Source organism: Hydra viridissima, unplaced genomic scaffold (genome assembly GCF_058129835.1).
Source record: "Hydra viridissima isolate aposymbiotic clone 2 unplaced genomic scaffold, HvirCarnegie_v1 scaffold_2, whole genome shotgun sequence".
NCBI classification, from domain to species: Eukaryota; Metazoa; Cnidaria; class Hydrozoa; order Anthoathecata; family Hydridae; genus Hydra; species Hydra viridissima.
In genome coordinates this window covers 27,345,600-27,359,386 of record NW_028324301.1, presented here as the reverse complement: position 1 = coordinate 27,359,386, position 13,787 = coordinate 27,345,600, and the positions used below count along the sequence as shown (strand labels likewise).

The window sequence follows — 13,787 nt, the reverse complement described above, 5'->3', positions numbered from 1 at the left end:
AAACTTGGCATGTTTATAATCTATTTTATTTTATCAACACTCTCTGAGTCAGTGATGCTGATGCTGTTGTTGTTATTATGCTTGCAATAAGTGTTGTTAATGTTCACCCACTCTGCTTGTTTTGTTTGTGCCTTTGTTTTTGTTTATCAACACCCTTTGAGTCACTGATGCTGTTGCTGTTGGTGTTATTATAGTTGCAATGAGTGTTAATGTTCACCCACTTTGCTTGCTTTATTTGTTTGTTGCTTTTTTTTTTATCAACACCCTGCGAGTTAGTGATGCTGTTGCTGCTTTTGTCATTTTACTTGTATTTATAGTTGTTACTGTTTAGCCACTTTGCTTGTTTTTTAATCTGTTTTATTTTATCACCACTCTCTGAGTCAGTGATGATGTTGCTGATGCTGTTGTTGTTATTTTACTTGCAATGATAGCTGTTACTGTTCAGCCACTTTGCTTGTTTTTTTTTTTGTTTTTGTTTTGTTTGTTTGTTTGTTTGTTTTTTTATATATCCTCTGAGTTAGTGATGCTGTTGTTGTTATTATGCTTTCAATGAGAGCTGTTACTGTTCACCCACTTTGTTTGTTTATAATCTGTTTTATTTTATCAACACTCTCTGAGTCAGTGATGCTGATGCTGATGCTGTTGTTGTTATTATGCTTGCAGTGAGAGTTGTTACTGTTCACCCACTTTGCTTGCTTATTGTCTATTTTATTTTGTCAACACTCTCTGAGTCAGTGATGCTGATGCTGATGCTGTTGTTGTTATTATGCTTGCAATGAGAGTTGTTACTGTTCACCCAATTTGCTTGTTTTGTTTTTTTATTTGTTTTTTTGTTTGTTTTTGTTTTGCTTGTTTTTTTTTATCAATACCCTCTGAGTCAGTGATGCTGTTGCTGTTGTTGTTGTTGTTGTTATAGTTGCAATGAGTGTTTGTTAATGTTCCCCCACTTGGCTTGTACTTTTGTTTTCTTTTTTGTTATGTCAACACTCTCTGAGTCAGTGATGCTGATGCTGTTGTTATTATGCTTGCAATGAGAGTTGTTACTGTTGTAGTTATGTCTGTCATTTGTCCTTGTTAGCAAGTTCTATTTGCCCTCTCTTGCCTTTTTTCAACACAGTTTCTTTCTTTGAGTCATATGGTTGCGAGATCCTCTCAAACTCCATCTCTTTATTTATTTGTTTCTTTTTTTTTTTTTTTTTTCTCATTCTCCTTCTCATAATAGCAATCACTGCTGCCACCATGCATGTAATGCTAGTTGCTCTCATTCTTTTTCATTTGCTAGTGGAAACTTTGTTTCTTCTTGTTGCTCTCTTTTCTTTCTTTTTTCTCTTTTGCAGAGGATTCGAAAAAACACAGCTCTTCCCTGCAGTTGTAAACATTCCAGGATTCCAGGATGCAGGCAGAAGAAAAACACTCTCACTAACTGTCTTCTTTTTTTTAGCATAAACCGTTGCAAACAAACACCTGAACATGTCTTCTTCACAAGAAAACAACACTGTTGTTGCCCCTTCTCCGAACTCTAAAGCGAAAAAAAAGAAAAGAAGGCAGTCACAAGAACAGAGAGACTTAAAGCTCAAAAACAAAGTCAGGGCCGCATTAGTTGCAGCGTGTGGCTCCGTAAACAGGGTTGTACCTTTCTATGGTACCAAGAAGAGGTACGCTGTTAGCTGTCCGATGCCTTTGTGCAAACATTCCTCCACAAGCATTAAAAGACACTTGACTAAAAAAGATCATTCTTGGACTTTGGATGAAGCTTCCATCTTTTACTCTGCAATGGTCAGGAAGTTTCAGCATGCTCGTCTCGAACGCAAGTCCGGCTGTCCAAAACCTTACCCCTGTTTGCAATGTTGGAAGTATTACGACCGACTGGACATACACTTGAAAGAGACTCATTTCTACGATTCCAAGACGATCAAACAAAAGATTGCAGAGGCAAAGCGATACGACAACGACAAGCTCTATGTCCCTCAATTTATTCGACCTGCCTTCTTTGGTATTAAGCCAGTAGCTGAACAAGCGTCTGCATCAGGCTCTGCATCCTCTGCTCCTGGGCCTTCCTCCTCTTTTTCTTCTCCGGTTCTTTCCTCTGATCCTCTTTTAAGCTTGCCCTCATCAGTTGCTGGTTCGTCCGAGGCTCCTTCTGCAAACCACTGCACCTCTGTAGAAAACAAAGAGCTGAACACCGAATCCGTCCTAGACTCTGATTTTAATTCCTTAAAGCACTTGGTTTCCAACTCCTCCGTCTTGACAGAAGATAAGAGACTCTTGTTTCAGCTGGACAAAGATGCTTTTCACTTTTATTACCAGTCAGCAGATGAGCTCTTCAGAGATTTTGAAAAGTGGCTTGTGGTAGCCAACAACAACACTTTGTCACAAGCAAAGATCTACAAAAATGCAGTTGTTGAAATATTGACATGTTGTGACAGCACGCTGACGCTGCACCCGAACGCTCTCACCAATTCCAACGTTTTGGAGGATAGATACTTTTCCATGCACTTTAAAAACATTCAGCTCAATTCCAAGCTGAGTGAACTTGACCAAACAAAAGCCATGTCTTGTCACACGTTGTACAACCGCCTTGTCTACCTTTGTCTCCTGTTTCGTTTCAGTGAAGCCAGGAATGTCTATTTCGGACTTTCTCATGAGGCCATCCGACGTTTGCGCTGCAAGGTGGAGGAGTTACAAAAAGTGCTGAGGCCCTTTCGTTCTTTGAGGAGGAGCCTTGTGAAAAGCAAAAAATGCATCAACATCATCAATGTCAGTTTGCTGAACGAATATGGCAAGTCTGCATACGTAAGACAGTTAGTGGAATCGATTAGAAAGCCGTCTCTTACACCGACTAGAGACAATGCTGTGTCTCTACGAAACCATCTTCTGCTCTCTGTCACTGTAATTAACAGTTTAAGAAAATCTAACATTGCTCTTTTAAACATTAGAGACTACATGGCTGCTGAGAAGAGTGAGTGTGGATATTGCATTGTGCAAGAGCGCTACAAAACAGCATACAAGTACGGAGCCAAAAACATTCTAGTGCCGAACGACTTGAAAGTGTTGATCGATATTTATTTGCTGAGATACAGAGACCTTCTTGTCAACGACTCTCACTACATGGCTGCAGACACCAAGACTGTTTTGGAGTTGAGCGACTGCTACAGGCCCCTTTTTCCATCGATGAGACCCAACAAAGACGAATGTGTGACACTCGGTGCAACTAGAGTGCCTGTTTACCAGATGGGTTCCTCTGCTATCTCCTCTTGCCTGACGTCCTGCTTCAGAAAAAGCCAAGTAAACATTCCCATGAAGCGTCTTACTCCCACTTGCATTCGCGGTTCGATAGCCACTTACTTTGCCAACAACAGCAAAGAAGATCGCGAGCGGTTTGCTACACTCTACATGAAGCACAGCAGGAACACAATGGATAGCTTTTATGTGTCCCAGTGGAACGCTGCAGAGGAGTTGCGCTTTGCCCTGGGCATCGGACAGTCCTTCGGAGTCATAGAGTCTTTGACTGTTGAAAAGTCTGAGAGACCACCAAAGAAGGAGAAGGATGTGATGGACTGGCTCCAAACTAATGCAGAGGAGTACGGTTTTCATGAGGTTGAGGACATCTTTGAGGAAGATTTAGACTCCGGTTCTGACTCTGAAGAATGTGCTGCTACTTTCAGCTGTACCACAGTGGTTCCGTTTTCTCCAGCTGTAGAAAACAATGTTCCTTTAGAGGATAGCAACGACCATGCCGTAGATTTCTTGTGTGAACCTACCTCAACTCCTGTTTCGTCTGTTCCATCTGAACAAACAATCGCTGGTCCAGTTCTTGAACTATCCCCTGCTCTTGCACAACTAGTTCCTAACGAACAAGCTGTTTGTATGGATGTAGATCAGACTCTAGCTGTTCCTGTTGGCACAGCTTGTTCTCCTCTTGCATTAACATTATTTCCTGATGAACCGGATTTTATTGAACACCATGCAAAACTTTCTCCAGTTTACTTTAATGAGCAAGTGGTTGCCAAACCTGTTTCTGCTTCTCCTTCTCAGCAAGTCGCTTTCTGTCCTTCAAAAGAGGTCTTTTCTGTTCCTCTGACTCCTAGCCTTGTTGCTTTTCAGCAAACATTGGCCAAACCCAGTTTGTTTCTTTCATCTGATCCAGTTTCAGCTGTTCCTGTCCAACAGGCTGGTACTGTTCTTGCAAAGCAGCTCTCACCTTATGCTGTTCAATCTGTTGGTAGCCTATTTAGCCAAAGTCTTGCCTCTACATCCAGAGGTAAATTCTTTTTGATTTTTGATTTTTGATTTTTATGCAAATCTCAACACGCTTTCAAAAAATGAAAATGCCCAAATCAACTCCTTGCTCTATTGTTATTGTTAGAGCTGTAAAAAAAACAAAACAAAACAAAAAAACAACACAGAAGTGTGTATGTATTTGTTGCAGGACTAATTCTGTGATTGCTTAAATGTTTATACAAGTGAATGATACTAAAACTGATTATGTTTTAGAAGTAAAAGATCCAAGAAGAAAAAAAATCAAGTTGGAAATGCCATCTTTCACTCAAGAACTCATCGGTAATGTAAAACCTAATTTATACAAAGATATATAAACACAAACCTCTTCTTGCACAATTTCAGATGGTTAACTGTTAACAAAAACTAGCCATCATTGCTAAGTGCACTTTTAGAAAGTTGTGTCTACCCGATTTCTAATGATGAAGTTAGAAACATCACCGTTAGAAATCATGCACAGCTTGTTATCATCTCTAACACTTAGAAACTGTTGATGGTTTTTATGAATTAGAAAAATGAACATGGTTTTATTTTATTTCAGGATCAACTCAGCCAAGAACAAAGGAAAACAAAGCAGAAGTTAGCCAATGCCATTTAGGTAATCTTTCAAAAACCAGTTATTGCTATCAGTGCAAACAATAAGGTCAACAAAAAAAAATAAATAAAAAAACAGAATAAATCTTGTCTTACTTCAGAACCAAATGAATATTTGATTTAATCACTTTGTGTTATGACTTGAGTTTGTAAAATTTTAGATGAAATAGTTGAAGAGCTGAATGCTTGCCCTGGCCACAACGAATGGTTCAACACCAGAAGTTTTCCACGATGTGCAGCTTTGGTGTTGGCATACATCTTGCAAGACGTGTTTACAGATGTAAGCTCAAGTTGCTCGTACAAAGATTACCTTGGCATCTTGGCAAATCATAGCAGTGACAAGCTCATTCATGTCTTGCAAAAGTACTCCTACCAAAGCCATATTAAAGACAAAATTAAAAACATGAAGCTAAAAATTCAAAAAGAGGGTAGTTTAGAAAAGTTTGTTCAATATGGCAATATCGTGAAACCATTTATGTAGTTTAGATAAGTTTGTTCAGTTTGGCAATAAAGATGGGCCTTTTGTGTAGTTTGTTTTATCTATGCTTTTGCAAATATTTTTATCTGTTTCGCTAAAGACATAATAAACAAGAAGTTCTGTTAAACTGTTCTCACATTTCTTATTTAAAGATAGTTCAAACTTTTTTTTATCTTTAAAAAAAAAAAAAAGAAGTCGTTTTGTTATTCTGTGAAAACTTTTAATAGAGTTGCATTTAGAATTACTTCTGATGTTTTTAAGAGTTTGTTAAAAAGCAAAATAATATTTCCTGTGATGTTAAACTGCATAAGTGAAATTTAAAAAAGGAAAACTGCTCCAACCATTTTTCGGAAAAAGAAATCAAAAAGTTCCTTATTTTAAAAGATCTAGACATCCATTTCTTCTTCAGCAAAATAGCGAGGCTTTTTTATGAACTCTTACTCTCTATTTTTTCATATCTTTACACAAAGGATTTTATTTAGTTCAATGTAAACATACATAGAAGTATATTATGTTTTTTTTTTTTTTTTTGTTTTTATGCAGTCTAACTTTTGTTTCACTTCTATTTTATTTTACGTTTATCTTGTATTTTATCATGCCTTATTGGTTTTTGCGTTTTGTGATGTCAAGCTGCGTAAGCTAAACTTAAAAGGGGAAAACTACGCTAACTTTTCTTTGAAAAAATATTCAAGAAGTACCTTAAACGAAAGAGAAAGCACACGAATCTTGCCATCCAATTCTTCTTCTGCAAAGTAGCGAGGCTTTTTATGTACTTTTGCTCTCTAATTTATCTCTATTTACGCAAAGGGTTTTATTTCAATGTAAACACGTATAAAAGAATACTTTGTTAAAAATAATGTTAAAGGAGTTGCGTAAAAAAAAACGTCTGAATAAAGTTTCTTTACAAAAAAAACAACTAAGAAACAAGCGCGCCTAAGAAAAACCAGATCGCGATTCACTAAGTCAAAAAACGAAAGAAACAAAGTTTAAAAGGTCTTTCTAGACAACAAATTCTATTTTTGGCAATGCAGTTTTTGTATTTATGCAACCTAACTTTTGTTTGACTTCTATTTTATTTTACGTTTACCTTGTATTTTATCTTGCCTTTTTGTGTTTTGTGATGTCAAGCTACATAATCTAAACTTAAAAGAAGGAAACTAGGCTAACTTTTCTAGTAGAATATTATGTTGTTGGTTTTGTATGCAGCCTAACTTTAGTTTCATCTATATTTTATTTTGCGTTTATCTTATATTTTATCTTGTCTTTTTGAGTTTTGTATTTTGTGATGTCAAGCTACATAATTTAAACTTAAAAGAAGAAAACTAGGCTAACTTTTCTTTGAAAAATTGTTCAAAAACTACCTTACACCGATAGAGATAGCTCACGAATTTAAAAAGTTGCATCTATTCATCTTCTTCTTCAGCAAAGTAAAGCTTTTTATGCACTTTTACTCTCTAACTTACCTATATTTGCGTAAAGGATTTTATTTAATTCAATTTAAACATAACTAGTAGAATATTATGTTGTTGGTTTTGTATGCAGCCTAACTTTAGTTTCATCTATATTTTATTTTGCGTTTATCTTATATTTTATCTTGTCTTTTTGAGTTTTATATTTTGTGATGTCAAGCTACATAAGCTAAACTTTAAAGAGGAAATTTACGCTAACCTGTCTTTGAAAAACTATTCAAAAACTACCTTTAACAAAGTAGCGAGGCTTTTTATGCGCTTTTACTCTCTAACATACCTATTTTTGCGCAAAGGATTTTATTTAATTCAATTTAAACATGCCTAGTAGATTATTATGTTGTTGGTTTTTTATGCAGCCTAACTTTAGCTACATCTATTTTTCATTTTACGTTTGTCTTATATTTTATTTTATCTTTTTGTGTTCTGTGATGTCAAGCTACATAAGCTAATGTTAAAAGAGGAAAGCTGCGCTAACCTTTCTTTGAAAAACTATTCGAAATCTATTTTTGAGATAATCTAGATTTAAAAGAGGAACACTACGCTAATTTTGCTTTGAAAAAACTCTCGAAAACTAACTTATTCGATAGAGATAGCACACAAATTTAAAAAATTGTATCTACTCATCCACTTCTTCTACAGCAAAGTACTGAGGCTTTTTATGCACTTTTATTCTCTAACATACCTATATTTGCGCAAAGGATTTTATTTAACTCAATGTAAACATACATAGAAGAGTATTGTTACCCGTTTGTTTTATGCAGCCTAACTTTAGTTTCATCTATACATTATATTGCGTTTACCTTATATTTTATCTTGCCTTTGTTAGTTTTGTGTGTTTGTTATGTCAAGCTTCATAATCTAATCTTAAAAGGGGAAAACTGCGCTAACTTTTCTTTGAAAAAGTACTCAAAAAGGACCTAAATCGATATAGATAGCTCACAATTTTAAAAAGTTGCATATAGTCATCTTCTTCTTCAGCAAAGTATCGAGGCTTTTTATGGATTTTTACTCTAACTTTCCTATATTTGCGCAAAGGACATTATTTAATTCAACTTAAACATGCCTAGTAGATTATTATGTTGTTGGTTTTTTATGCAGTCTAAACTTTGTTACATCTATATTTTACGATTAACTTATATTTTATCTTGCCTTTTTGAGCTTTGTGTTCTGTGATGTCAAGCTACATAGTCTAAACATAAAAGAGGAAAACTACGCTAAACTTGCTTTGAAAAACTATTCAAAAACTACCTTTAACAAAGTAGCGAGGCTTTTCATGCACTTTTACTCTCTAACATACCTACATTTGCGCAAAGGATTTTATTTAATTCAATTTAAACATGCCTAGTAGATTATTATGTTGTTGGTTTTTTATGCAGCCTAACTTTAGTTTCATCTATATTATGTTTTAGGTTTATCATATATTTTATCTTTTCTTTTTGAGTTTTGAGTTTTGTGATGCCAAGCAACTTAAGCTAAACTTAAAAGTGGAATGCTACGCTAACCTTTCTTTGAAAATCTATTCATAAACTACCCTAGACAAAAGCTAGATTTAAAAGAGGAAAACTACACTATTTTTACTTTGAAAAAACTTTCGAAAACTACCTTAATCGATAGAGATAGCACACGATTTTAAAAAATTGCATATAGTCATCCACTACTTCTGCAGCAAAGTAGCGAGGCTCTTTATGCACTTTTTCTCACTAGTTTGCTTATATTTACGCAAAGGAATTCATTTAATTCAATCCAAACATATATAGAAGATTATTATGTTACGATTTTTTTTTTCTTTTATGCAGCCTAACATTTATTTCACCTACATTTTATTTTACGATTAACTTTTATATTACCTTTCCTTTTAGTGTTTTGTGTTTTGTGATGTCAAGCTACATAAGCCAAACTTTAAAGAGGAAAACTACGCTAAGCTTTCTTTGAAAAACTATTCAAAAACTACCTTAAACAAAGTAGCGAGGCTTTTTATGCACTTTTACTCTCTAACATACCTACATTTGTGCATAGGGTTTTATTAGATTCTAGTAGGTTATTACGTTGTTGTTTTTTTATGCAGTCTAACTTTAGCTTCATCTATATTTTATTTTACGTTTATCTTATATTTTATTTTGTCTTTTTGAATTTTGTGTTTTGTGATGTCAAGCTACATAAGCTAAACTTAAAAGAGGAAAGCTACGCTAACCTTTCTTTGAAAAGCTGTTCAAAAACTACCTTAGACATAATCTAGATTTAAAAGAGAAAGACTACGCTATTTTTGCTTTGAAAAATCTTTCGAAAACTACCTTAATCGATAGAGATAGCACAGGATTTTAAAAAGTTGTATCTAGTCATCCACTTCTTTCACAGCAAAGTAGCGAGGCTTTCTATGCGCTTTTACTCTCTAACATACCTATTTTTGCGCAAAGGATTTTATTTAATTCAATTTAAACATGCCTAGTAGATTATTATGTTGTTGGTTTTTTATGCTGCCTAACTTTAGCTACATCTATTTTTCATTTTACGTTTGTCTTATATTTTATTTTATCTTTTTGTGTTCTGTGATGTCAAGCTACATAAGCTAATGTTAAAAGAGGAAAGCTGCGCTAACCTTTCTTTGAAAAACTATTCGAAATCTATTTTTGAGATAATCTAGATTTAAAAGAGGAACACTACGCTAATTTTGCTTTGAAAAAACTCTCGAAAACTACCTTATTCAATAGAGATAGCACACAAATTTAAAAAATTGTATCTACTCATCCACTTCTTCTTTTTATGGATTTTTACTCTCTTATTTACCCAAATTTGCGCAAAGGACTTTACTTAATTCAACTTAAACATGTCTAGTAGATTATTAAGTTGTTTGTTTTTTATGCAGCCTAACTTTAGTTTCATTTATATTTTATTTTACGTTTATCTGATACTTTATCTTGTCTTTTTGTGTGTTGTTTTGTCAAGCTACATAAGCTAAACTTAAAAGTGGAAAAGTACGCTAACCTTTCTTTGAAAATCTATTCAAAAACTGCCTTAGACATAAGCTAGATTTAAAAGAGGAAGACTACGCTATTTATGCTTTTAAAAAACTTTCGAAAAATACCTTAATCCATTGAGGTAGTGCACGAATTTACAGTCATCCACTTCTTCTATAGCAAAGTAGCGAGGCTTTTTATGCACTTTTGCGTTCTAATTTATCTCTGTTTACGCATATGGTTTTTGTTTATTTCTATGTAATGATATACAAAAGAGTATTTTGTTAAAGATTATGCTGCAGGAGCTGCGTAAAAAAACTCTGGCGACCTTTCCTTAAGAAAAAAGCAACTGAAAGACATGTGCGCCTTAGAAAATTCAAATCGCGATTCACCAAATTAAAAGACGAAAAGAACGAACTTTAAAAGCTCTCACTAGACATTTGTGTTTATGATAGGCAATGCAGTTTTTGATTTTATGCAGCCTAACATTTGTTTCATCTATATCTTATTTTACGTTTATCTTATACTTTATCTTGCCTTTTTGAGTTTAGTATTTTGTGATGTCATGCTAAATAAACTATACTTTGCTAATTTTTATTTGAAAAAATATTCAAAAACTACCTGAATTATAAGCTAGATCTAAAGGAGGAAAACTACGCTAACTTTTCTTTAAAAAAAATATTTAAAAACTACCTTAAACATAAGCTATATCCAAAAGAGGAAAACTATGCTAACTTTTCTTTAAAAAAATATTTAAAAACTACCTTAAACATAAGCTAGATCTAAAAGAGGAAAACTACGCTAACTTTTCTTTGAAAAAATACTCAAAAACTACCTTAAACATAAGCTAGATCTAAAAGAGGAAAACTACGCTAACTTTTCTTTGAAAAAATACTCAAAAACTACCTTAAACATAAGCTAGATCTAAAAGAGGAAAACTACGCTAACAATTCTTTGAAAAAATATTCGAAAACTACCTTTAAACATGATTTAGATTTAATAGATGAAAACTACGCTAACATTTCTTTGAAAAAACATTCAAAAACTACCTTTAAACATGATTTAAATTTAATAGATGAAAACTACGCTAACATTTCTTTGAAAAAACATTCAAAAACTACCTTTAAACATGATTTAAATTTAAAAAAGGAAAACTACGCTAACATTTCTTTGAAAAAATATTCAAAAAGTACCTTAATCGAAAGAGATAGCACACGAAATTAAAAAGTTGCATTTAGTCATCCGTTTCTTCTTCATCAAAGTAGCGAGGCGTTTATGCACTTTTTATTCTCTAAGTTATCTCTACTTACGCAAATGGCTTTTGTTTATTTCAATGTAAAACTTTTCAAAAGAGTATTTTGTTAAAGATTATGCTGCAGGGGCTGTGTAAGAAAACTCTGGTGACCTTTCTTTAAGAAAAAGCAACTAAAGTAGATGTGCGCCTAAGAAAATCCAAATTGCGATTCACTAAATTAAAAGACATATACAACAAACTTTAAAAGTGAAACTATTTTTACAAGCGTATTTGGTAAAGATGAAATGTTCTTATGACATTTTAACGTTACGAAAGGGATTTTCTTCTGTTCAAATATTTATTACAATTTAAAGTGTTAAATAATGTTACAGAAACGACCTAAAACGCCTGTTGTATTAATTTAAACGAACAAAATAGATAAAAAAAAAGAAAAACTATCATTAAAAAAAAAAAAGTAAAAAAAGAAAAGAAATAGAAGTTGAGGAAAAATAAAAATAAGAACTTCTAACAAAGAGCTCTTCTTTTTATTTTTCAGATTTTAGATGCTTAATTCCTTGAATGAAAAGTTGAACTGATGACTCACTACTAAGGTTGTTCCTAGCCTTCCGTTCTCAAACTAGGCCATTCTGAGAGGCTGTTTGATTAAGTACCGTTGATAGTAGTATCGCACGTAAGAGACTTCTAAAACTCTGATTATTAATTCCTGGAATGAAGAGATGACTTCATACTCACTAACGAGGTTGTTCTTAGCCATCCGTTCTTAAACTAAGCAAAACAGTGAAGTTGTTTGATTAAGTATCACAGTTTGCTGATTTGCACATGCACCATTGCCGAAACTGTGATGCTTGGTTCCTTGATTGGATTGAAGAAGCTCATCACCATGCATTTTACAAGCTGTCCGTTGTTATGTTTTGCAATTCAGTGGTTCTGTTTTGCAATTCATTTTCTGTTTGTTTAAGTATCATCGATGGTGGTGTCGTGCATGCAAACTTTCCGAAACTCTGATGCTTGTTTTTCTTGAATGGAGAGATGAGCTTATACTTTAGGTGACTTTTAAAACTGCAGTAATTAGTGCCTCGAATGGAAAAACGAACTCATTCATTACAGACCAAGGTTGTTCCTGGCCATCCGTTAACATATTAGGCAACAGTACAGCGAAGCTGTTTGTTTTACAAGCTTTTGTCGTTTCGAGAAATCACTACATTAAGCATTCGATGGTGATACACGACTGATGGCCAGGTTCTGATTTTCGAATGAAAAGAAGAGTCGCATCCGACCACCGGTCGGCTTTCGACGCAAAACAGCTGTACACACTCGTCCAACGATCCAGTGACTAACTGTTGCAACGAGAAAGTTAGCTTTATTTGTCGTGCAGATTGTCCGCTTTGACGTAAAATGCTAGAAATTTGCTGAACGCTCGGTTTGCGCCGCCCAAGAGTCATTCTGTTTCTGCGTTGCCAGCGTCTGTCGGCTAAATACAACTGTAGACTCCGCGCAAGCTTTTTCACCGCAAAAGTTGTACAGAGCCACACCGAAGGCTAAAATCGACTTTAAGGTCGAAGGTTAAAATCGACCCTAGAGGTTTGAAAACGACGTCACGAAATTTTCAAGACATCATCGAAGAAAATTACGGCGGCCAGATGCAACTCTTAGTACTAACTTTACTAATCTTAGTACGTTAAGCATTCCAGTCGAGAGATCAGACGTTTTTTCGTCACCTAAGAGACCGGCCGATGCGTTTGCGACGCTGCGGAAAGAAAGAAGATGGCAAACCACAGGGTTGTTACCGTAACAAACCTCCGTGAGTACCTCCATCTCGAGTGGCTTTTGAAGAAACGTTCGTTTTAAACTCAAAGGGATGGTTGTTAAAGCTCACAAACGCCTGGTTAACGATTTTCTAACGGCAGACACCGTGTTTACAATGGATACAGACCGATTAACTGAGCCCAAAGCGCAAGATCTATCAGAAAACTCCTCTAGGTCGATGCAACGAGACGACTAGACACGTGCGTCTAAAGGCATTTTACAATTGAAGGACGCCCCTCGTGGGCCCTTTAACCTTAACACTAAACTCCTGCTTGATATCCTCGTCCCCAGGTTTCCAAACCGTAACCCCAACCCCCTCTAATCCTAACCCCCTTACCCTCTAACTCTCCCCCCTCAAAAAAACAAAAAACATAAAAAAGCAAACAAAACGAAAAAAAAACTTGCTTCCCTCCTCACTTTTAGCTCTAGGATGCAACACCTTTTTGCCGCCCTCCGCTAGAAGGGAGTAGGGAGTAACGAAAGCTTGACATCAAAGTAGCGTTTCGTATGAGATTTGTTTGCCAAAATTTGAGCGTTTTTAAAAAAGCCAAGACTTCGTCAGAGGGGTTTCTTCTTTTCTCCTAAAGCTATCGATCGATTAAAAAGCTCAAAGCAAAGAAATTCAAAACAAAATACAAAAACGGGAAGTTTTAGTTTCTGCACCACAAGCCAAGCACTAGTTCAAACTGGAGATAATAAAAGGAAATCGAATGATCTCACTTCTCAAACCACTGAGCTGCCATTGGTCGGCAGTCTCTTGTTTGGAGACCATTGAGCTGCCATTGGTTGGCTGTTTAATCGTTGCGATTGGTCGGCAGTTTTATCGTTGGAGACCATTGAGAGATATAAAAGGAATTTTTTTTTTGAGCACAACATTAAACGTTAAATCGTTAGATGTTGTTATAAAGGCACCATTAGAATGCGATGTCCTCAAATATTTTCCTCGATATTTT

At 34.9% G+C, this 13,787-nt stretch overlaps 1 protein-coding gene and 1 long non-coding RNA gene across 2 annotated transcripts; one reads left to right on the top strand and one right to left on the bottom strand.

Annotated features, from left to right (window-relative positions):
- Positions 1-722: 722 nt before the first annotated feature.
- LOC149892705 (uncharacterized) lies at positions 723-5,399 on the top strand. Its single transcript, XM_090080116.1, has 4 exons — positions 723-4,261; positions 4,495-4,560; positions 4,820-4,876; positions 5,034-5,399. Exons 1-4 carry the CDS (start codon positions 1,471-1,473, stop codon positions 5,351-5,353), a joined length of 3,234 nt encoding a protein of 1,077 aa, XP_089936242.1. The 5' UTR covers positions 723-1,470; the 3' UTR covers positions 5,354-5,399.
- On the bottom strand, positions 1,171-11,096 carry LOC149892704 (uncharacterized). The gene is made up of 3 exons (XR_016450175.1): positions 10,967-11,096; positions 6,049-6,143; positions 1,171-5,241 (listed from the first exon to the last, which is right to left on the bottom strand). It is a non-coding gene; the product is annotated as an uncharacterized LOC149892704 (long non-coding RNA).
- Positions 11,097-13,787: the final 2,691 nt, after the last annotated feature.

What these genes read in the sequence shown, in the direction of transcription:
- LOC149892705 (XM_090080116.1), top strand. Translation starts at nt 1,471, where the DNA reads ATGTCTTCTTCACAAGAAAACAACACTGTTGTTGCCCCTTCTCCGAAC. An exon ending in TTTCACTCAAGAACTCATCG is followed by an intron (nt 4,561 to 4,819) that starts GTAATGTAAAAC and finishes ATTTTATTTCAG; the next exon opens with GATCAACTCAGCCAAGAACA. An exon ending in AGTTAGCCAATGCCATTTAG is followed by an intron (nt 4,877 to 5,033) that starts GTAATCTTTCAA and finishes GTAAAATTTTAG; the next exon opens with ATGAAATAGTTGAAGAGCTG.